The sequence below is a fragment of the Bos indicus x Bos taurus genome, chromosome 1 (genome assembly GCF_003369695.1).
Source record: "Bos indicus x Bos taurus breed Angus x Brahman F1 hybrid chromosome 1, Bos_hybrid_MaternalHap_v2.0, whole genome shotgun sequence".
NCBI classification, from domain to species: domain Eukaryota; kingdom Metazoa; phylum Chordata; class Mammalia; order Artiodactyla; family Bovidae; genus Bos; species Bos indicus x Bos taurus.
This window is the reverse complement of record NC_040076.1, coordinates 72,840,592-72,863,970: the sequence shown is the minus strand read 5'-3', so window position 1 is coordinate 72,863,970 and position 23,379 is coordinate 72,840,592. Positions and strand designations below refer to the sequence as shown.

Here is a 23,379-nt window from a genome sequence, read left to right as displayed (position 1 = left end):
AGAAGTGAATGCCGCTCAGTTGTGTCTGGCTTTTTGCAACCCCATGAAATGTACAGACACCGTAACGACGTGCTTTTAAAGGCCTTCTAGTTTACTCTTGTCGACAAAACACAGTAAGCTGCACCATTACCAAGCGTTTAAAGGCAAAAACTGTGACCTGTCACAAGTAAGCTATACTGAATCTGTGGTGGGGTGGGTGAGTGGGGATACAGATTTGAGGGTTATTTATCTAGTAGCCTCTATATAATAGCTAAAAAGTTATCACCTTAAAGGAAATCCACAGGAGAACATCTGCCTTAGAATACAGAAGAGACTAGACAGAGGATTCTTCAGGTGATCAAAGAATAATTGCTTTCCAGTACAGGCACATGCACGACATACCTTAATATTTAATCTAAAATTATGGTTCACCACTTGGACCTATCTTTTCCCCAAGATTTGTTCAAATTCTTCAATCTAACTACAGAAAAAAAAATCACTGTTCCTAAATCAATGTGAAAGCTGTCACTTTTTACTTTATAGCAAATGACATGGTTAAAGGGCGAATGGTGAAGGAAGGTGACTTAAAAAAAAAGAAGAGAGGGGGACCAGAAACATATAGGCATTGTTGCCCAGATAAGCCAGCTAGGCTGAAAGTAATGCATAACAGGCCGAATTAAGGAAAGTCAGTCAGGTGTATTCAAATGTAAGATACACACACATACACACACAAATTAAATCCATCATTCCCCACCAGTAAAGAAAGGCAAGCAATAACATTTTAAACAAATTCCATTGCAAACAGAATCACAACTGCATAGTATTCTTTTTAAAGTGTATGTTTTTTAAAAAAAATCCCCATGTCCCTATTAAAAGCAGCATACACTTGTTATAATAAATTAAGTCCCATGGAACACTAGGGATCCCCCCTCCCCATTAGATTCATATTTTGTTCTTGAGCCTTCACCTCCCCTGAACATTATACACAAAAATACACCATAAGCAAGCATAGACTTGTTAGTTTACAAACACAAGCATACCGCAAACATCCTCAAACAATGGAATTCATTGGTAGAGAAAATAAAAGGTGCTACAGGCATGCCAAAATGAGAACTAAATCAAGGGAGAGACGACGGTGGCAAGAGGACAAAGGCAAGCACTGTGCAAGGAGAGGGAAGAGCTGCATCACAGGGCTAAGAGTGTGCACCAGGCCTCCCTAAACATCAAGGCCAAGTCCCTGAAGCAGAACACAGGAGCCCCAGTAACAGGATCCTGTGACTTGCTGCTGAAAGGAACGGTTAAATAACCAAGTGTATCCCTGAGAGAAAGGGAAAGTAGCTACTGCAGCCCAGCAGAGAAACCACAAAGAACTTTCAAAAAGTTAAAATTCTCCTGCTTTTTAGAAGACCAGTCCAAGCTGTTCATTACAGAACCCCAATGCTTACTCCTAGCAGTGTCTTTTAGGAAATGTTTTCAGGGGTAGAAAGTAAAATATAAAGTTATGCTACAGGGAAAATGTTGTAATGGTACTGTGGTATTCATATGTCTTTTTTCATACCAATCCTGAATATGAAACAAAGACAATCAGAATTAGCATTCTATCTAAATAAGCTTGAATAATATCCTAAGTGGCATAAAGACTATGGCTGACATCTGGATTTTTCCCTCTAAAAGGAAAACAAAATCAGGACAAATTCTCAGGCATATCAAAATACCTGATATTAATGACTTTAGTTTTACATCCAACACTAAGCAGCCTCGGTTTAACAGACACAGGATACACACAAACGCTTCTTTAAAAGAGAATATGCAGCACAGATCTCAAACACGGGGAAAGTTGCATAGTAAGCCACAGGTGATGGGGTTCTCCACTGAACACTCCTCATTCAGCAGATGAAGGGTGCAGCTCAGGCATTTTGTGAATGTCCTTGCTTGAAAATCACTGCCATTTCAACAATCTTTTTTCCTTTCTCTACTTTTTCTTTTTGGTCAGAGAATAAGTATTAATATCTGGGGCCACTAAAGATCATTGTAGGAAAAAAAATAGTTACATAAAAGTTTTAACTTTGATTATTTACAAATGGTTTATTTAACCATTTGATTCAATTTGATTCAACGGACATTTACTGAGGCCACTGAGCGTTAATAAGAAAAAAACATTAATATTTTATTAATAATAAAAAATATGGGAAATAAATGACTATTATATAAAAACATTACCTGTATCTAAATTAGGTTAGCTGCATGAATGTTCAGTGGGCCAAAAAAAACACCCCATATCTAAAACATCTACTATTAAATAAAATGACACCTAAGTTTATTTGGTTTTTTAAGAATTTTGAAGCCTCTGAAGCCTGGCCTTTCCTGGACCCAGATAAAACTGAATTTGAATTCCAGTTCTAACACCATTTCCTCATCTGTGAAGACAGGGGTATCTTTAATCTCTCTATCCTAATCTCTTAGGTGATTGTAACAATTAGAGAGAATTTATACAAAGTACCTCCCAGTGTCTACCATAAAAAGTAGGTATTGAAACAGTAGCTATTGCTTGTCTCCATTTTGTCACTTGATTGTTATGTTACTTTGCATCTCTATGGCCCCATAAAACGAGGCAGTGTGGCATAGTGGAAAAGACATTCCTCTTGAAATTGGAAACCCTGGCTTCAACTCCCAGCTCTGCCACTCTCATAAACTGCATAACCATGGCATGCTGACTGAATGCTCTTTATGTATTAACCAAAGTTAGAAATACCTTAAGATTGGAAGGATTTGTATTTGTTTTGTGTGTGTGTGTGTGTGGCGGGGAGTGTAATTATTCCTGACTGAGTCTTACAGTAATCTGACTAACTGATCGGTTTCCAAGGGTCACAAATACGAACGGTGAGAGTAAACTACAAACGGAAGTGTTAGAAGATGAAAGCACAGCATCCTGTGCTAAGAGTTTCTAAGAACTCTCTTTACTAAAGCCAGTAATTTTAAAAATGCTTCCTTAAATCATGACCATAGATAATGAAGACCAAAATCCTTGTCTACTCAGTGATGCTCAGAACTGGTAAACATGTGGGCCTGCTGGAGCCACCTGCTCTAGACCACTCTTCTGCCTTCACTCTCCCCCACAGCACTTGAGAGGTACAGCTTCACATGAGAGGCACAGACTCCTAAAAACAATGAGGACACATACTTACTTATAAACTTTTAGAAAACAGATATAACAAATGATAGAATTTTCTGCCACTTAATTCTGATTGAAAAGTGCGGAGGGCTTTCCAATTCAAATGGTTTAAAGGAGCTTTATGATACCCACTTTTGACTTAATCAGGGTATAGTTCCTCTTCAGAATCTGCATTTCCTGTTTAGATTAATTGTCGGAGATCTCTTTGGAAAAACTAAAAACTCAACAGAAATGTTTTCCTGGGCCAAGGCTTTGACAGTACAGACATTTTACATGAGGACTGATGATATGACCCAGACTTAACCCTCTGAAGTAATGCAGTGAGGTAACCAGGACAGAGGAGGTCTTGCTCAGGACTTGAGTCTCTAATACAGCTCTGGTCACACTACTGGGGACAACTGGGTACTACACGGCATTGAGATACAGAAGCGAAAGCAGATTCCAGACTCATCACTTCATTACAAAACTATCCCTACTCATCATCGAGCATGAGAAGAGGAAATGGTGCTCTACAGGACCTCTTATAAACTGATCCTGTGATACTATGCTAGGCATCAAGCCTAATGAATTACCACAGCAAAGCTCAGAACACAGCTGCTCAGGTAAAAGAAGGCTAAAAATAAGTGAGTGACCCACGCCAGGGAATCCTCTTGAATTTGGAAAGCATCTGTGTGGCTTGGGATGAGTGAAAAGTTTAGAACTCATGTGTATAAACTGTACCTAAAAATAGCAATGGGCAAAATGAGGGAGTGAGGCTTTATGTTGTCAAGTTCTCTGCACTCAGTAAGCTGGCTCAGTGCTGTGATTCAATGGTACTGGTTTAAAAAATAAGACTAACCTATATTTTCTGTCAAGAATTTCAACATCCTAATACCAAAAAAAAAATTGGTTCTATTCTGTTTCTCTTTCCTTTTTACCACAAAAACAGTAAAAAGTCCTAAACCATGGTTTGCATAAAAATGAGCACTCTCTCTGAAAATTTTTCTGAATGATGAGAGATTGGGGAAACCCAAAATTAAGATATAGTAACTAACAAAGAATCAGAAATAATTCCTCAAAATTTTGACTTCTGAACACTGATCCATGAAGAAACAATCTCCATTTCATAACTTTATTTACATCCATCTCATTTAGCTTCTAATGGGACTCTCTATAAAAACCAGAAACAAAATTAAAGCCAGACAGAAATGAGAAAATTAATTCTTACCAGTGAGGACAAGACCTTCGCATACTGACATGAAAGAGATCGGAATGGAAAAGAGATTTTGAAATTTCTGAAGTCCTAAAACATCTGTAACAAATGCCTGCCATGAATTTTCTAGGATGTCTTTACAAAAAAATGAAATACCAGGCACAGAGGGAAAGGTTGAGCAACACACAACAGAATACCATCCTACACAGTGCAGAGTACACAAGTGATGTGAAGAATTGAGTAAGGCTGATTTCCAACCTGTGGTGGCTGTGTGGTGGTGAAGCGATATTCTCCTTGTTTGTCTCGACTGAACACAACTTTCCAAAGGACCATGTCAAGGAAGAAATTCTGAGAGACAGTCCAGTGAGTTAAGCATTAAAAACAACTACATCATTCTTTATTAATGCACACGTTTAAAAAAGCTCTCACAATGCAGAAACATTAGTGAAAAACATGATTTGGTTTTCACACAGAGAATTTCAGTTAATACTGAAAAAGGATAAAGAATACAACAGGACTTTTGTAACAAATATAAATCATCACAAAATTCTTGGTAAAATGGGGTCTCTAAATTTTCCACAAAATATGGCTTTTATATGAATCCTCAGGCCCTTCTCATATTAAAATAATGCTTTGTAATATGAATTATTTTTTGTAACAATGAATTATTTGTATTTAAATATACCTATGTGAGCATGATGAAAAATAATTCTTTTGATAGTAAGCAAGAATAAATCAATGGAGATTAGAAAGGATTCCCCAGAAATCTGTTTTTTAAAAATATTTTATCTTAAATAACATTAACATGAAAAGATAAACTATAGAAAAAGGAAAGCTTTTAATATACATTATCTTAGATGTGCTTTCCATAAAATAGCAAAAATACATTAAACTGGGCAACCTAAAAAGATTAGTACCATAATATTACCAGGCCACCACTATGGCCCCAATTTTAATACAAAGTCATTTTTTAGAAAGATAACAAATTAAACATAATTTCTAAGTCTAGAACTATTATCTCTAAAGTATACATATTTTCCACAAATACCTAATTTTAATTCAAAAGCCTACTCTATGAAACCCTTAACTTAAAAAAATCACAACTGGAACTTCCCTGGTGGTCCAGTGGTTAAGACTCTGTCTGCCAATGCAGAGGACACAAGTTCAGTCCCTGGTCTGGGAAGATGTAAGCCCATGTGCCTCAACTACTGAAGCCTGCAAGTTCTAGAACCTGTGCTCTGGAGCAAGAGAAGCTATCACAATCAGAAGCAAATGCAGCACGACCAGAGAAAGCCCATGTGCAACAATCAAGACCCAGCAGAGCCACAAATAAATTTTTTTAAAAAATCACAACGGTATCTCCTTCTTCATTTGATATACTTCTACTCTAAGAGTGAATTATAACAGTAGTTCTGAGAAGAGACCAAATTTTATTAATAAGCATCAAATGAGAACTTACTATCTCCTTTTAGAAAAGCTGACCTAACGGCAATCCTAGAGAATAACCAGATGGTATACAATGGATCAAAGAGTACTTAAGACCTCTTTCTTCTAGGGAAACTTAAAAGTAAATACCAAGGGAGAAGTTCCAGCAATTGAGTAAGTTTATAACAGTCATTATTTTATATTTTCAGTAAACTCTCTTACTATTCATGTTTACTATACTTCATGGAGACAGCCCTGTCCCTCTCCTCCCTTGAATGTGAGGCTTTACTGTACATCACAGGACTCGGGTGGTACTCTGAGCTCACGGCCTCGGTTTACCAGTTTATGGGCCACCAGAGCACCAATCTTCTCTCAATCACTAATTTTTTATTTTTAACTGCTTATTTATGATGGTACCTAAGTCATATCTCTCTTTTTTGGGGGTCACACTGCGTGGCTTGCAGGATCCTAGTTCCTCGACTAGGGATCAAACCTGTGTCCTCCACAGTAAAGGCATGGAGTCCTAATCACTGGACCACTAGGGAATTCCCTCGTATCTCTTAATATGACTATTATTAGTTCACAGAAAAAGTGAGAAGAGAAGGCTAAATGAATTTAACTAGAGTGAAACAAACTCTCTGTGGATCTCCATAATGTTACCTATCCTTTTCCTGCACTACCATTAAATCACCAAAAATCACAAAGCAGCAAGGCAGCCATTTGATTATGTGAAGTGCTTACTTACCTCTACTGCAATTGAAACAAAGGCATTGACAAGAACGATGATGAGCATAGTTATACGCCACTGATACGGTACACACACTATCTGTAAGACAAAAGTTAATATAGTAATGTAGCTGATAAAATAACATTATATCATAATTTCCAAATTTATTTAATACCTCTTATATACCAAACACTTTCACGTATACTATCTACTCAATCCTCAACAACGCCACAAGGCAGATACTACATCCACTTTTCAGATGATAAAATGTAAAGTGCAGTAACTAAATGTTTAAAATATACATTAAACGGCTGAACTTAAAGAGACAATTCCTATTCAAATTCAAAAGCCCATACTCTACTAGATTATGAATTCTAACATGTCCCTAGTTTTTAAAAAATCCTATCTTTAAACAATGAAGTAGACACTGATCTAACAATGAGGTAATACTCAAACTCTATACTGTTTAAAGCAAATTCATAAAAAAGAACTATCAGTTCAGTTCAGTCACTCAGTCATGTTTGACTCTTTGTGACCCCACGGACTGCAGCACACCAGGCTTCCTTGTCCATCACCAACTCCAGGAGCTTGCTCAAACTCATGCCATCCAACCATCTCACCCTCTGTCATCCCCTTCTCCTCCTGCCTTCAATCCTTCCTACCATCAGGGTCTTTTCTAAGGAGTCAGTTCTTCACATCAGGTGGCCAAAATATTGGAGCTTCAGTTTCAGTCCTTCCAATGAATATTCAGGACTGATTTGCTTTAGGATCGACTGATTCGCTCTCCTTCCTGTCCTAGGGACTCTCAAGAGTCTTCTCCAACACCACAGTTCAAAAGCATCAACTCTTCAGCACTCAGCTGTTTATGATCCAACTCTGACATCCATACATGACTACTGGAAAAACCATAGCTTTGACTAGACAGACCTTTCTCGGTAACCAAGTAGTATCTCTGCTTTTTAACACACTGTCTACGTTTGTCATAGATTTTCTTCCAAGTGTCTTTTAATTTCATGGCTGCAGTCACCATCTGCACTGACTTTGGAGCCCAAGAAAATAAAATCTCTCACTGTTTCCATCGTTTCCCTATCTATTTGCCATGAAGTGATGGGACCAAATGCCATGATCTTCGGTTTTTGAATGTTGAGTTTTAAGTCAGCTTTTTCACTCTCCTCTTTCACTTTCATCAAGAGGCTCTTTAGTTCCTCTTCGCTTTCTCACATAAGGGTGGTGTCATCTGCATACCTGAGCTTATTGATATTTCTCCCTGAAATCTTAATTCCAGCTTGTGCTTCATCCAGCCTGGCATTTCAAATGATGTACTCTGCATGTAAGTTAAAGAAGCAGGGTGACAATATACAGCCTTGACATATTCCTTTCCTGATTTGGAACCAGTCTGTTGTTCCATGTCTGGTTCTAACTGTTGCTTCTTGACCTGCATACAGATTTCTCAGGAGACAGGTAAGGTGTTATGGTATTCCCATCTCTTTAAGAATTTTCCACAGTTTGTTGTGATCCATAGTCTAAGGCTTTGGTGTTGTCAATAAAGCAGAAGCAGATGTTTTTCTGGAATTCTCTTGCTTTTTCTATACTCCAACAGAATTTGGCAATTTAACCTCTGGTTCCTCTGCCTTTTCTAAATCCAGCTTGAACATCTGGAAGTTCTTGTTTCATGTACTGTTGAAGCCTGGCTTGGAGAATTTTGAGCATTACTTTACTGGCGTGTGAGATGAGTGCAATTATGCGGTAGTCTGAACATTCTTTGGCATTGCCTTTCTTTGGGACTGGAATGAAAATTGATCTTTTCCAGTCCTGTGGCCACTGCCGAGTTTTCCAAATTTGCTGGCATATTGACTGCAGCACTTTCACAGTATCATCTTTTAAGGTCTGAAATAGCTCAACTGGAATTCCATCACCTCCACTAGCTTTGTTTGTAGTGATACTTCCTGAGGCCCACCTGACATCACATTTCAGGATGTTGGCTGTAGGTGAATGATCACACCATTGTGGTTATCTTGGTCATCAAGATCTTTTTTGTATAGTTCTTGTGTGTGTTCTTGCCACCTCTTCTTAATCTCTTCTGCTTCTGTTAGGTCCATACCATTTCTGTCCTTTATTAGCCCATCTTTGCATGAAATGTTCCCTGGGTATCTCTAATTTTCTTGAAGATATCTCTAGTCTTTTCCATTCTATTGCTTTCCTCTATCTCTTTGCATGGATCGATGAGGAAGGCTTCCTTATCTCTCCTTGCTATTGTTTGGAATTCTGCATTCAGATAGATGTATCTTTCCTTTTGTCTTTTGTCTTTCACTTCTCTTCTTTTCTCAGCTATTTGTAAGGCCTCCTCAGACAACTGTTTTGCCTTTTTGCATTTCTTTTTCTTGGGGATGGTTTTGACCACTGCCTCCTGTACAGTGGCACGAAGTTTTTCAGGCAGTCTATCAGATCTAATCCCTTGAATCTATTTGTCACTTCCAATGTATAATCGTAAGGGATTTGATTTAGGTCATACCTGAATGATCTAGTGGTTTTCCCTACTTTCTTCAATTTAGGTCTGAATTTGGCAATAAGGAGTTCATGACCTGAACCTTAGTCAGCTCCCTGTCTTGTTTTTGCTGACTGTATAGAGCTTCTCCATCTTTGGCTGCAAAGAATATAATCAATCTGATTTCAGTATTGATGTCCATGTGTAGAGTTGTCTCTTGTGTTGTTGGAAGAGGGTATCTGCAATGACCAGTCTGTTCTCTTGGCAAAACTCTGTTAGCCTCTGCCCTACTTCATTTTGTACTCCAAGGCCAAACTTATCTGTTACTCCAGGTATCTCTTGACTTCCTTCTTTTGCATTCCAGTCCCCTATGATGAAAAGGACATCTTTTTTTGGTGTTAGTTCTAGAAGGTCTTGTATGTCTTCAAAGAACCATTTAACTTCAGTTTCTTCAGCACTGGCAGTTGGGGCATGGACTTGGATTACTCTGATACTAAATGGTTTGCCTTGGAAATGAACAGAGATCATTCTGTCATTTTTGAGATTGCACTAAGTACTCAATTTTAGACTCTTTTGTTGACTATGAGGGCTACTCCAATTCTTCTAAGGGATTCTTGCCTACAGTAGTAGATATAATGGTCAAATGAATTAAATTCACCCATTCTGGTCCGTTTTAGTTCACTGATTCCTAAAATGTCGATGTTCACTCTTGCCATCTCCTGTTTAACCACTTGCAATTTACCTTGATTCATGGACCTAACATTCCAGGTTCCTGTGCAATATTGTTCCTTTATAGCACTGGACTTTACTTCCATCACCAGTCACATCCACAACTGGACGTTGTTTTTGCCTTGGCTCCGTCTCTTCAATTCTTTCTGGAGCTATTTCTCCACTCTTCTCCAGTAGCATACTGGGTACCTACTGACCTGGGGAGTTCATCTTTCAGTATCGTATCCTTTTGCCTTTTCATACTGTTCATGGGGTTCTCAAGGCAAGAATACCAAAGTGTTTTGCCATTCTCTCTCCAGTGGAGCACGTTTTGTCAGTAAGACTATAAACTGCCAAATTCTCCAGAGTCCAGTAATACAATGTTTATAAAAATTCAGATTCTAGATATCCTTGCCATCCTTTGACCAAGAAATTCTACTACTGACGTTAACTTCTAAATATGTCTTTCTTAATGAAGTCTGCAAGAATCTGCAAATACAGCACTGTTTATAATAGCAAAACAGTGGAAACAACCTAAATATCCATTAAAGGAATTAGTTAAAATACAGCAAAGTTAATGAAATAAAGCTCTTCCATAAAGTTCATATAAGTTTTATATCCAAACCTGTCAATAACATCAAGAAAAGAAAACTAGGTCTGATTTCACTCATGCAACCAAAAGCAAAAATTCCGAAGAAAATCTTAATAAACTAAATTGAGCAGATATAAAAAAAGAATGCATCATGACCAAATTGGTGTTATTCTACAAATGCAGTACTGGTTCAACATCTGAATATCAGTCAACTGTAATTCACCACATTCTCCTGGGAGAAACACTATGTGATCATTTCAACAGCTGTAGAATAAGCGTTAGATAAAACTAAATATTTATGTTACCAACACCATAGAAGTAAGCTTCCTCAACCTGGTAAAATTGTATATACCAGAAACCTACAGCCCATAATATATCCAATGGTGAAATACTAGAAACGCTCCCCATAGAGATAAGGACATTACTATCACACCAACATTCATGTTGTTAACAGACATGAAAAATATACAGAAGACATAAGGATTAAAATGTGATAAAAAAAAAAGTCACTATTTATAGATGATAAGTGTCTAAAACAAAATCCAAGAGAATCTAAAACTCCAAGAACAAAGTCTGACAAAGCTGATAGATGTGAGATGAATGTCCAAATAAATGCACTGATTCACCAGCATAAAAGGATCACACAATGTAATTTTAAACAGATACGTATCAGAGGAACAAACCCTGTTAATACTACAGGAATAAATCTAATAAAAACTTGTATAAAAACCTTTAGAAAAAAAGATATTCTGAAGAAGTAAGAGAGAGCCTCCCCCTCAATTTTTGATAAACCCAGTGTAATTCTAATAAAAAATCCAAAAGGGCTTTTCCTGGTACTTGACAAACTACACTTAGAATTTATATGGAGGAGGAAAAGCTCAGGAATAGCCAAAAAGATCATGATAAACAACAATGTGAGGTAAGGCTACGGCTCCTACCCATCCGTGTATCAAAATTACTTATAAAGTCACGTGACATTTTTGTACCCATTAAGACAAATGTTGGCAATGATGTGGAACAAAAGCTCTCATACAGTGGTACAAACACTTTGAAAAACAACTGGGACTTTAGAAACGTGAAGAGGGCATGCTCAAAATTATACTAGAACACACTAGAAGAAAGAAACACAATCAGTTTAGTCTCTTCCCCCAGTAACATAAGAGCAACGGAGGGGGATAAATCTTAAGCCCTAGCAATCACCCAGCACTCTCATCTGTGTAAGAATAATGTATCATCTTCCCCTACTATCTTATTAACCACTGCTATCCCAGATCCTATCATTTTTCAGACAACCAGTAATAACTGATGTGCTTAAGCCTTACCTGAAGAACCTGGTCAATAGAGTCAACTGGATGCAACATGATGAATAATATGAAAGCATACAACATAATCACAGATACAACAAAAAAATCTGGAAAAGAAAGGAAAACAATTAAATTAGGGAGTTCAAGTAAAAAGGCATATATTAACAACTGGTATAGTGTCAATCCTAAATTTGACTTGAATACTTCTATTTAGGTGGATTCAGAGAAGGCAATGGCACCCCACTCCAGTACTCTTGCCTGGAAAATCCCATGGATGGAGGAGCCTGGTAGGCTGCAGTTCATGGGGTCGCTAAGAGTCGGACACGACTGAGCGACTTCACTTTCACTTTTCACTTTCATGCACTGGAGAAGGAAATGGCAACCAACTCCAGTGTTCTTGCCTGGAGAATCCCAGGGATGGGGGAGCCTGGTGGGCTGCTGTCTATGGGGTCGCACAGAGTTGGACATGACTGAAGTGACTTAGCATAGCATAGCATAGCATTTAGGTGGATGAAGTATATAAAATGTGTGCTATATGATATTTCCTAGAATATGATAGATCATACAGGCCCAAAGGATTTATTTATGTAATGTGAAAATAATCAGCATTTATAAAAAAAATAAGGGATGGACCTTTATGGACATGTATTTGTACTTATCACAGATAGCCGCTTTATAAGATAATCAAGCCAATCTATAATTCACAAACAGGAGACCAGACTGTTTACGGCAAAATGAGATTATCATTTAAAACTATATGCAAAGACAATTATTGTTGATTGTAAAAATGCTGATAGCATTTATCATCAGTATTAGTTATAATCCTAAATAGAAGCATTCTAAGTTGAATGTAAGTATATTTCTATATCTATACTTACATTTCTATACTCTATACTTAAGTGAATCCCACTTTTTCATTAATCTCCTCCATGAAACTATTTCCACAGAAAACACTAGCCAAAACCTAGGAATTGCTTGATCTGCTACTTTAAGGGTGGGCTAACCCTGTGGCTTGCTGTTGTAGGCAGAGACGGTAAATTCCATCCATCAGCACTCTGTATCACTTTCCTAACTCAAAAACAAAAAACTCTCTGCTCGTGACGCTTTTGTTAACTGTACATACATACTTTCACATGCACATAAAAGCACACCCTTATATAACAAGCTATGAGGGGGGCTCAGAGATAATCTCAATTATATTGATAGATTCCAACTTTTTCCTCTGTTTTTCCTTGGTCTGGAATATTTATTTCTAAGCTCCTATTTGAAGTCAGCTTCAAACTCAAACTTTACTATGACCACATATAATCAAAACCTTATTGTGAAGCCTTCAGATTGAGTAAAGAAGTTTAATATCCTATTTACAGACTGTAAATGGGGGGGGGTTCAATATTTCTAAATGTGGGAGACATTTGTAAATATGAAATTTGTTACTATGTCAGTTGAAAACTATAGGCCAACTGTTATTCTATAGAAACAATACTGTTTTATATATATATTTGTTGCTGTATATATATTAATATACATTTATTGTTCTAGCAGCTTAGGCTGAAAGTTGTGTTACCAATCATGCCATAAGTGAGGAATCTTTTCACTACAAGCCTCTGACCAACAGGGTGAAAAATTTGGAACCCATTTAAGATAAAAGAAGGAATTTTTTCTAGATTTTTTTTTTTTACACCAAACTTCTACTAAATTGCAAACAGGAAATACAACATTCTATTCAATAAATGTAGCAACAAAAGTAATACATGTTACACAGCCATTCAAATATTTATATAGTTAGTTAAAGAAAAAGTGTTTGGAAAGTTGCGAGCTGGGAGTACATGAACATACACAAAAACACACAAAGACTAAATCAGAAAGAGGACTGGGGGAAAAAAAGGTCCAAATATAAATGCCACAGAGAGACACAGACAGAAAATGTTTTGTTTCAATGAAGTAACAACCTATATTGAATGTTTTCCAAATCCTACTGCATTTTTACAATGATAAGCAAAAACAGATTTTCAATCTAGTTCTCACACATTACCAGGAGAAAAAAAAAATTTTTTTTACTCAAGCTGAAAAACTTCTTACATTTACCTCAACAATATTCTCAAATTCTCATCTGTCTTTCTCCTATAACCACTACCTTTGATCACACCTCTAAAAATCTGCCAAGATTTCCATCTGAAGGAGAAAATAAATAATTGAATCCTTCCTTTGTTTAGCCAGGGGAGAAAAAGAGGCACTGTTCAAAGGAATTTGACAAGGGTGGTAGATGGCTGGCAGATCTGTATAATAACAAAAATGGAAAAATGAATAAGAATTTCAACCAAGAATGGAAAAATCAGGTGTTCATTTTGTAGAGGTAGGAGTTTCTAGGAGACTGTGCTCTCAGCTCCTGGAATCTTCTGGCACAGTCAGTGATTCCTTAGTAAATCCTACAAAGTGCAATGAATACTCTTCACCAGAAGACAGCTATCAAACTCTGTATTGGTGGTGATCGGAGGCTGAGAGAATATTCCACAAGTTAAAGGTTTAGATTCTGTTTCAGATACTGCCACAAGGCTATGTGAACATCAGCAAGTCATTCATAGTTAAATTTTCAGCTATAAAATGGGGATATGGTGAGGCTCCTATAGGAAAGGGTAGATTTATTATTTGTATGTCCCCGCCTTGGCGTCACAGAATTGTTCTTAATACCAGTTCCTTTTTTTGGAATATGGCATCAAAATAAGGCACCATAAAGGATTTCCTTCATATTTACCTTAGTAAGTAACTCAAAAACAAAAACCTATTTAGAGTAAATAGATCCAAAATACTTGTCTATGGCTCTGACATATACCTCTTGCTCCTTCTTCAAAAATACCAATCAGGATTGTCTGACCTACAGCCACAAACTTCAAGTCTTTTTATTCCTAATCCTTCCTTCCTTACCCAGTTACTTGTCTTTACAAGGTCACCTTATCCTTCAGAGCCTCTAGGTATCTGCTCCAAGCAATTCAGGCAAGGAAAAAACACACAGGCCTGAACAGGAGAGACACTGGCAAGTCAGTAATAATGCCTTCAAAAACTGAAAAAGAACCTGGATTTCACAAACAGTAAATTATAGGGATCCAATTTTTTAAAGTGTAGCAAAAATTGAAGCCAGATCCCAAGAAATCACATCTAGTTAAGAGAGAGTGTTAGAACTACATCCGTGTCATCACGGTCCTTGAAATGACAGCATAGTCAAGCACGAAAATATAACTAGGCTGAACTAACATCAAAAATAGGTAACCAGACTGAAATTAGGTTTTACTTAGAATCAAACTGAACCACTACAAGTGAGCAAAACACTCTATAAAGCCTTACATGCCTAAGATTGAGGTTAATTCTTGAAAAAAAACCACCTCAAGATAGACTGAATATATTATACTGTTTAGATATCTAGAACAGCAAGTAGCAGGCCCCATTGAAGACCTGTTTTCTGTACTCTAGAAAAGGAAAGGCTAATGTCCACTCTAGGAAAGCCTTAACCTTTCCCTTACTCTTCTCCATCTATATTTACACTTTACATTGTATATCACTTTATAGAGTAATACTTTTCTGTGATTTCTTACTTTCTTCTCTACTTTTCTTTCTTTACTTACCAGTATCAACTACATTCCAAGATCAGGGGACTTCAATCACAGACAGACAGACAAGATGTGAAAATCAGCAGAGTATGTATTAATATATATTGACTTTCCTGTTTCTATTATATTTTCCAGGAGGCATGTTTTATGACAGTATGCACTTCCATAACTACTGACAGAAACGCACAAGCTGGTAACAGTAAGGACAAAGGTTTTGTGTCTATATTTCTACTAAAATATCATTTTTAACATACATTTAAAAAAAAAGTATGGCCATCAACAATTGAGTTTATTTAAATCAATTTGAAGTTAAATGGGAATACAAAAATATTTAAGCCTTTAATTTTTTTTGAAATTTCCCATAATAATATAAAAGATGCATTTGAAAATAGGCATCTAATTTCTAATAGGGTGGACTTACTTAGATCTCTAAAATGAACTTTCCTGGTGTGACTGTCTTGCTTATTACCAACTAGTTTTGCTCTTTGATAGATGTTTTAGCTGCCCTTGGGCATGCTCAGTATTTCCTTGAAATTTTAAGATCAGATCAGATCAGATCAGTCGCTCAGTCATGTCCGACTCTGTGCGACCCCATGAATCGCAGCACGCCAGGCCTCCCTGTCCATCACCAACTCCCGGAGTTCACTGAGACTCACGTCCATCGAGTCAGTGATGCCATCCAGCCATCTCATCCTCTGTCCCCTTCTCCTCCTGCCCCCAATCCCTCCCAGCATCAGAGTCTTTTATAATGAGTCAACTCTTTGCATGAGGTGGCCAAAGTACTGGAGTTTCAGCTTTAGCATCATTCCTTCCAAAGAAATCCCAGGGCTGATCTCCTTCAGAATGGACTGGTTGGATCTCCTTGCAGTCCAAGGGACTCTCAAGAGTCTTCTCCAATATCACAGTTCAAAGGCATCAATTCTTCGGCGCTCAGCCTTCTTCACAGTCCAACTCTCACATCCATACATGACCACAGGAAAAACCATAGCCTTGACTAGATAGACCTTTGTTGGCAAAGTAATGTCTCTGCTTTCGAATATGCTATCTAGGTTGGTCATAACTTTCCTTCCAAGGAGTAAGCGTCTTTTAATTTCATGGCTACAGTCACCATCTGCAGTGATTTTGGAGCCCAGAAAAATAAAGTCTGACACTGTTTCCACTGTTTCCCCATCTATTTCCCATGAAGTGATGGGACCGGATGCCATGATCTTCGTTTTCTGAATGTTGAGCTTTAAGCCAACTTTTTCACTCTCCTCTTTCACTTTCATCAAGAGGCTTTTTAGTTCCTGTTCACTTTCTGCCATAATTTTAAGATACCCAACTAAATATAAAATATATCAACCTTAAGTTTGACAAATTCATCTTATAACAATGTAACTTTAGTTATGAAGTTCTCTTAAAAAGTACAATGATAAACCTTCTATGCAAGGCCTTTTGTCCCCAGTGGTTTTAATATGATTTTCAGTAATACAGTCTTCATTTGTTAGATAAGAAATATCAGGTCATTTTTCAAGGAAAAAAGTAAAAACAAATTTCAATTATTATTGGCATTTAAATTTTTGAACAGTCTTACCTGCTTAAAATATAAAGTAATAAACCTGCCCTAAGAACCAGAGGGTAGAAGTAAAAACTAAATAAGACAACATATGTGAATATGCTTTGTAAACGCTATATGAGACGGAGATGTGCACAGTAATCCCTCCTATGAGACACCAAAAGCTGCGACCCAACACTGTGCCAACCAGAACACTGGGACTTCCTTACAGCAAGAGAATAATCACTATTCACCCCAAGATACTGCAAAAGTCTAAAATCCTATATGAAAAAAAAAAAATTAACGTTGTTTGATATATTAATTACTGCAGTTTCAATTTCTTAAAACCAGCAACTTACATAAGGTGAATAATTCCACCCCCCCCAAAACCCTAACTGTGATCAATCAAAATGCTGTCTTTTACAGCCACAGGCAAACAAGTTTTCATAGGCACAAGCCTCCATTCTACTGGCCCCTTCTGCGGCAGATGTAAAGGTGACAGAAATGGAGAACTCCAGGTGAATACTGGCTCAAACGGTGTCAAAAATGAGAAAAGAGCTGGTACTGTGCAGACCACCCAGATGGAAAGTATAATATCCACTGTTCCAAGTGAGGAGCCTCTGTTCTTGCTTCTAATTCTAACTTTCCAATGGGCTGTAAAAATAAAAGTTGGAGCCAGAGGAATAGGATGTGAAAACCAGGAATGTTTAGAACTGCTGACTTTAATTTTAAACCTAGGGTGGCAGCTATCACGAGAATAAAACAAGACCGTAAACATCTAAATCACTAGGTTCATACTATTTGTGAAGATCTATTTATTTTGAAAGGACAGCTTTAACTCTACTCCTGCATTACTTTTGAAGAAGGGAAGCAAGATGGAAATCACAGTAAATGCCAGACTTACAATTCTTGTAGCAAGGTTGCCTGAAGGGTTTTCCTTTTGAAAAGGCAATTGCCACTATGAGGTACTGAAAACTGGAGATAAAAAATACTGTGGTATTTTCATAATTTTCTATGTTATGTTTATCAGGATTGGTTTCATCATCCACATGCGAAGAATTCCCATCTAGGCTTTCTGTTGTATTAAAAGCACTACAACACACAAAAAAACCCTTGTATTAGTAAACACAGTATCTATGTCCCAAAGGAAACCAATTTTTCTTTCTAGTCACATTCCAGTCAATTTAAAAAAATTAGAAGAAAGAAACTTCATTAATTAATAAGCCCCTCTTATTTTTAATAAACCCTTTCCCCACTCTTTTAATTTGCGGAGTACTTCTAGCACGGGGCTTCCCCAGTGGCGCTAGTGGTGAAGAATCCACCAGCCACTGCAGAAGCAGGTTTGATCCCTGGGTTTGGAAGATCCTCTTGAGGATAAAGTGGCAACCCACTCCAATATTCTTGCCTGGAGAATTTATGGACAGAGAGCTTGCAGGCTACAGTCCACAGGGTCCCAAAGAGTCGGACACAACTGAGTGACTGACCATGCACTTTCAGCATAGTAAAGGTAAAGAGACTTTATGTTTATCTATGTGTAATTAATTTTAAAAATGTTATAATTTGTGAACTGGAAAACATTCAGCTCATAAACAAATAAAAGATCCCCTTAATACTTTTACTCAAATTTTTTAAGTTTCAAAATGTCATTTCCCAAAGTGAGGACAGAGAAGTTAGACACATAAATACTCTGAGTTTAGAAGAGACCCTAGTAATTAATTTCACTTTTCTCATTTTACACATAAGGAAAGCAAGGCTCAGTAGCAACTTAAGAAACTGGTCCATTTGGGTCATGATTATTAGGACCTGGCCTGACCATCTTCCTACAGATAAAGTCAAATGCAATTCAAATAATTTAAATGTATAATCAAGCTGCATGCAATTTTTACATAAATTTAAACATATTTTTACATGCATATACATTGCTGTTGTTGTTCAGTCGTTCTAAGTCATGTCTGACTCTTTGCAACCCCATACACTCTACACATTTTTTTTTTAATGGATTGACCAACTTACTATGAATATGGATGTGATTCTTTATACCAAGTCTGTTGCTTGACCCAAAAGAAACCCAAAGACTGAAATCCAATAGAAATGATAATCTGAGACAAAACGGAGAAGAGAAGGGCTCCAGATATAAGACCTGAAGGTGGTCTTTGTGCCACAAGTTCCTTCCAGGCTGGATTTAAACTCACTACATTGAGAAGAAAGAGAGGAAAGGTTTGTATCTAAATTAATTTGTCATTATAAAACACATAATCAGATTCATTTAGGAACTTAGAAAAACTATTTTTCTCTAACAAATCTTTAACATGAAAAATCTCCAAAAACCAAGCCAGATGCCATACATGTTTAAGTAATCTGTAAAAGTGAACAATTTAAGCTTTTTCAAGAAATGGCTCAGGAGTACTTTTTACTCTACTAAAATTCAAAGGAAACACTAGTACAAGTAAAAAGCATACTAAATAGAAGCACATATCATCACCACTCTTATATGTTTAACTAAGAATTTATTTCTGAATCTTTAATTGTAAAGCTACAGTTAAAATAATACATATTTCTTCCTCTTAAGGAGACATTAACAAAGGTTTGGAACTCTATAAACATAACAATAACATTAAAAAAAGACTTTGATCACTTATTAAGGTGGTGGCTGCCAAGTTTCTCCACCGTAATATTTCTATTTTTCTCTTTGCAATTAATAAGTAATTTGTAGAAAGATGCAAAGACTGTGTAAAATATCCTGTTTCTTATTGACTTCCATTCACTAGTTTTAGCATTCACTAAAGACTGTCAAATTCAGTGGTTCACAACCAAAGTATGACCCCTAGAGAACATTCCACAATGTCTGGAGATATTTTTGGATGTCACAAATGGGAGAGTGCTACTGGCATTGAGTGAGTAGAGGTCAGAGATACTGGTAAGCAGCCTGAAACACAAAATAGTACCCCCACAACGAAAAATTATTCTAAAATGTCAATAAGACCAGGGTCTTTCCACTGCATAAGCCAATCATTCCTTCTATATTGTTAGTTAGCATTTTACTATAAGGAAGAGCTTTCCCTTCTCTCACAATTACTTATTTATTTCCAGTATATGGACTTGTGAATTTTCATACCGTTAAACAGACCATATCTCATTACCATCATTATTTATTTTGATGTTAATATCACCAATACTGAAACAAAACCAACACCTTGTCTCCTTATATGATGTACTCAGGAGGACACAGCATCACTTCTTTGATATTCCTGCCAAGAATGCATAGCCTGAGTCTAACGAGAATACATCAGACAAACCCATATAACTGATTATCTTCTTTCAAAAATGTCAACATCAAGAAGTTCCCCCCCACAAAAGGCTGAACGTAGTATTCTGAATTAAAGATGATAAAATAGATATGATAACTAAATGAAGTTTGTGAGCTTGGACTAGATCCCGGGCCAAGAGACTAGGGGGGGAAATGGGTATAAGGGTTATTTTTGGAACACATGACAAGACTTGAACACAGGTATGAGTTAGGTAATATTGTATCAATGTTAAATTTCTTGGTCTTTATAACGGTGTTTAGCTGGATAAGAGAATGAGTTTGGGGCAATATATACTAAAGCATTCAGTGGCAAAAGGGCATGATAATGTGAACATATTCTCAAATATTTCAGAAAAAAATGGAGAAAGAATAAAAAAAATGTGGCAAAATATAAACAATCAGAAATAAAAGAACCTTACATAGAAAACGGAAAGATGTGCACTGTGTTATAATTGTTCATGTAAATTTACCAAAGTTTAATAAGCCACATCAGAATTTCCTATGCTTTAAAAACAGTAATAAAACAAAATACTTACTTGTAAATACTACTACCAAAATGATTGCCAGATCAATGAAGAGAAACTGGAAGTCTCCCAGGTTACTTAAGATCTACAGAAGGGATTTTTTTTTTTAAATAGTTAGAGTTCAGGAACTATTCTTATAGTACCATTTTTATACTATTTTCCCCCTGATTTTATTAGCTTTTTCCTCCTTGGTTTTAATTTTTCCCCCCAATAATGACAACTTCAAAATAACACTTGGCCTGCTTAAAAATTAAACACATTTGCTTTTAAATTAGTGAAATAGAACATATTTACAATTTAATATATTAGTATAAAAGGTAGCTTCTGAAAATCCATTCAATAAAAACCTTTAAAAAGTTTTTTGGCAAAAAGAAAGCACAGACTTCTACCCATTCAACATTCTTGAAAATTAGTATCTTGAAGCTTTCTTAATATCCAACACCATCCCTCCTGATATTTTCCACATATGGTAAAAAGGGATAGTTTCACAAAGACTCCTGGGCATCTCACCAATGTTCACTCAGAGAAAAATCTAAAGTGAGATCACTTCAACCACAAAATCCATGGCGTACCTAGGGACATCACTTGTTTACACAAGTCCTAAAAGTACAGCTGAAACATCTTCTCTCATTCTGGCCTTTTCTTATAAATGTATAGCAAAGTTAACTGCAATTCTAAAATATGTCACAGCTTGACATTTTGAAGAGTTCTGAAAAAAAAAATGTCCAATCTGTGCTAAAGGCAAAAAAAGAATACAGTTATCTTTTATTCACAAGGCTGAAGCCACAGCTGCTGGCCTTAAAGAAAATGTTGTTCCAGATTAACGAGATTTTCAATTTGCTACTCAAAATTCAGTAAACTGTAGGAAAATTTATAGGTGCTAAGTTATTTAAGTTTCACAATTAATGAATATATTCAAATTGAAACATATATGCCCAATATTTTTAATTTAAATGTCTTAACACTAAGTACCATCTCTGTTGGCAATGTCAGTACTCACAGAATACAGCAGAGTAACACTGAAGTACTGTATAATGCTGTACAAAGCCATAAATTTAAACACACAGAAGGAAGTCATTAAAGCTGCACGGCCTTCCCTGTGAAAACAAATGTTGGCATGTGAATAGAAGTATTCTAAATGCCTCCTCCAAACCACAATTATATCTTGAGAGATAAATCAACATTCAAGTTACAACAATGCACTTTTTGCCAAAAAGAACTAAGCCAAAGCAGAACTGGAAGAAATGAGGAGTAGCAATCAATCTGTTGCTAAAGCATTACAGATCAAGTACACTAACACACCGTTAAAACAAATTCATATTATTTTCTATGACCTTTTTTTCTGTATTAATAGAGCAAGATTTCTAATGTATACTACCTGATAAGGTTTGGCACACAGGAAATACTAGGAGTTTTGGAGGTAAAGGGAGATGCCACTGAAGCCTCGAGCTCTGATAAGGAAATGCCTCCATGTGCCCTCTTCAGAGCCTAATGGATTAAAGAAGAAGATTCTTTTGAGTCCTGGGTACTTGACTTAGCCAGAGAAAGAACTGTAAATCACAAAGTCTATACTTACACCACAATCATTTGCACCGTCACCGCACATCCCAACATAGTAACTAAGAAACAAAAATTACGTTAAGATTTTTATTAATTTCTTAAAATACACAACTTTTAATTTCCGATTTCCTCCAGTATGGTACTAGGAAGAGTTAACAAACTAAGATTCCCCTAGTGCTAACTAATGAATCTTTTCATTATAATGACCACAGGCATGTTACTCTGCAAATAGCACCAGCCTACAATTCAAATGACTTGGGTCACTGTTCTATTTCTATCACATGGACATCTCAATTGCCTAATCTTTAGCACAAAGGACTCAGGCCAGCCTAGTCTTTAGTACTTACTTTTAAGGCTATCAGTAAAGATTTCTCCTTTGAAAACTTGAAAACATCATTATTTACTAAAACTGCAACATGACTTCTATCAAGCTGAGTAAATGAACTCTACCTCATGGATATCACCTAGAAGAGGAATGGTAGATATGTACTTTAAATAAATAAGCACTTGTTGGTTGCTTAGTCACTAAGTCATGTCCAACTCTTCTGGGACCCCATGGACTATAGCCCACCAGGCTCTTCTGTCCATGGAATTGTCCAAGAGAGAATACTAGAGTGGGTTGCCATTTCCTCCTCCAGGGGATCTTCCCGACCCAGGGAGAGAACCTCGGTCTTCTGCTTTGGAGGCAGATTCTTTACCACTGAGCCACCAGGAAGTCTCTTTTAAAGAGGTTTACCTGTCTTAGAGTTGACACATTTATATACATGAAATATTAGTTACTTTTCTAGTTTTGAAAACAAAACTACAATTCATAAATATTAAAAAACAAAAACAGGAAAATCCCTGGAAGTTCTGTGATTAGGATTCAGAGCTTCCACTGCAGGGAACACGGGTTGGATCCCCAGTCACGGAACTAAGATCTTGCATGCCGTGCAGTGTGGCCAACAAAACAAAACAAAAACAAGACCCACCAATACTTACTCTACATTTTGCAATGCTTCTACTAACTGGGTCTTCTGATCAGGTGCCATACGAGCAAACACAGTGCCATGCAGCATCAACTGGAAAAAACATGAATTTCTTTAACATACTGTTTGCCATATATTCATATGAAAACATACATACCCAAATCACTAACCTTAGGAACAAGGTCTTGAAAATGCTCCAGAATCACTGAAAATGATTTTCCATTCATTGCAAAGTGATAACGAGTCACCTGAAGATCCTCTAAGTTATCATGGACCAATTTAATTGGAATAGCCTGTGTA

General features: G+C 36.7%; 1 protein-coding gene across 5 annotated transcripts in view; it reads right to left on the bottom strand.

Annotated features, from left to right (window-relative positions):
* The window catches only part of ATP13A3 (ATPase 13A3), a 79,436-nt gene that overhangs the window by 4,941 nt on the left and 51,116 nt on the right, over window positions 1-23,379 (bottom strand). For 4 of the 5 annotated variants that reach the window (XM_027538062.1, XM_027538089.1, XM_027538080.1 and 1 more), the window contains 11 exons: window positions 23,250-23,372; window positions 23,093-23,172; window positions 22,128-22,170; window positions 21,930-22,039; window positions 21,552-21,648; window positions 20,564-20,636; window positions 18,734-18,911; window positions 17,625-17,812; window positions 11,603-11,691; window positions 6,514-6,594; window positions 4,602-4,691 (listed from right to left, as the gene is read on the bottom strand). In XM_027538062.1, coding sequence (XP_027393863.1) covers window positions 4,602-4,691; window positions 6,514-6,594; window positions 11,603-11,691; window positions 17,625-17,812; window positions 18,734-18,911; window positions 20,564-20,636; window positions 21,552-21,648; window positions 21,930-22,039; window positions 22,128-22,170; window positions 23,093-23,172; window positions 23,250-23,372 — 1,152 coding nt within the window. The remainder of the gene's footprint in view (window positions 1-4,601; window positions 4,692-6,513; window positions 6,595-11,602; window positions 11,692-17,624; window positions 17,813-18,733; window positions 18,912-20,563; window positions 20,637-21,551; window positions 21,649-21,929; window positions 22,040-22,127; window positions 22,171-23,092; window positions 23,173-23,249; window positions 23,373-23,379) is intronic. The other variant, XM_027538097.1, reaches the window with a different exon arrangement.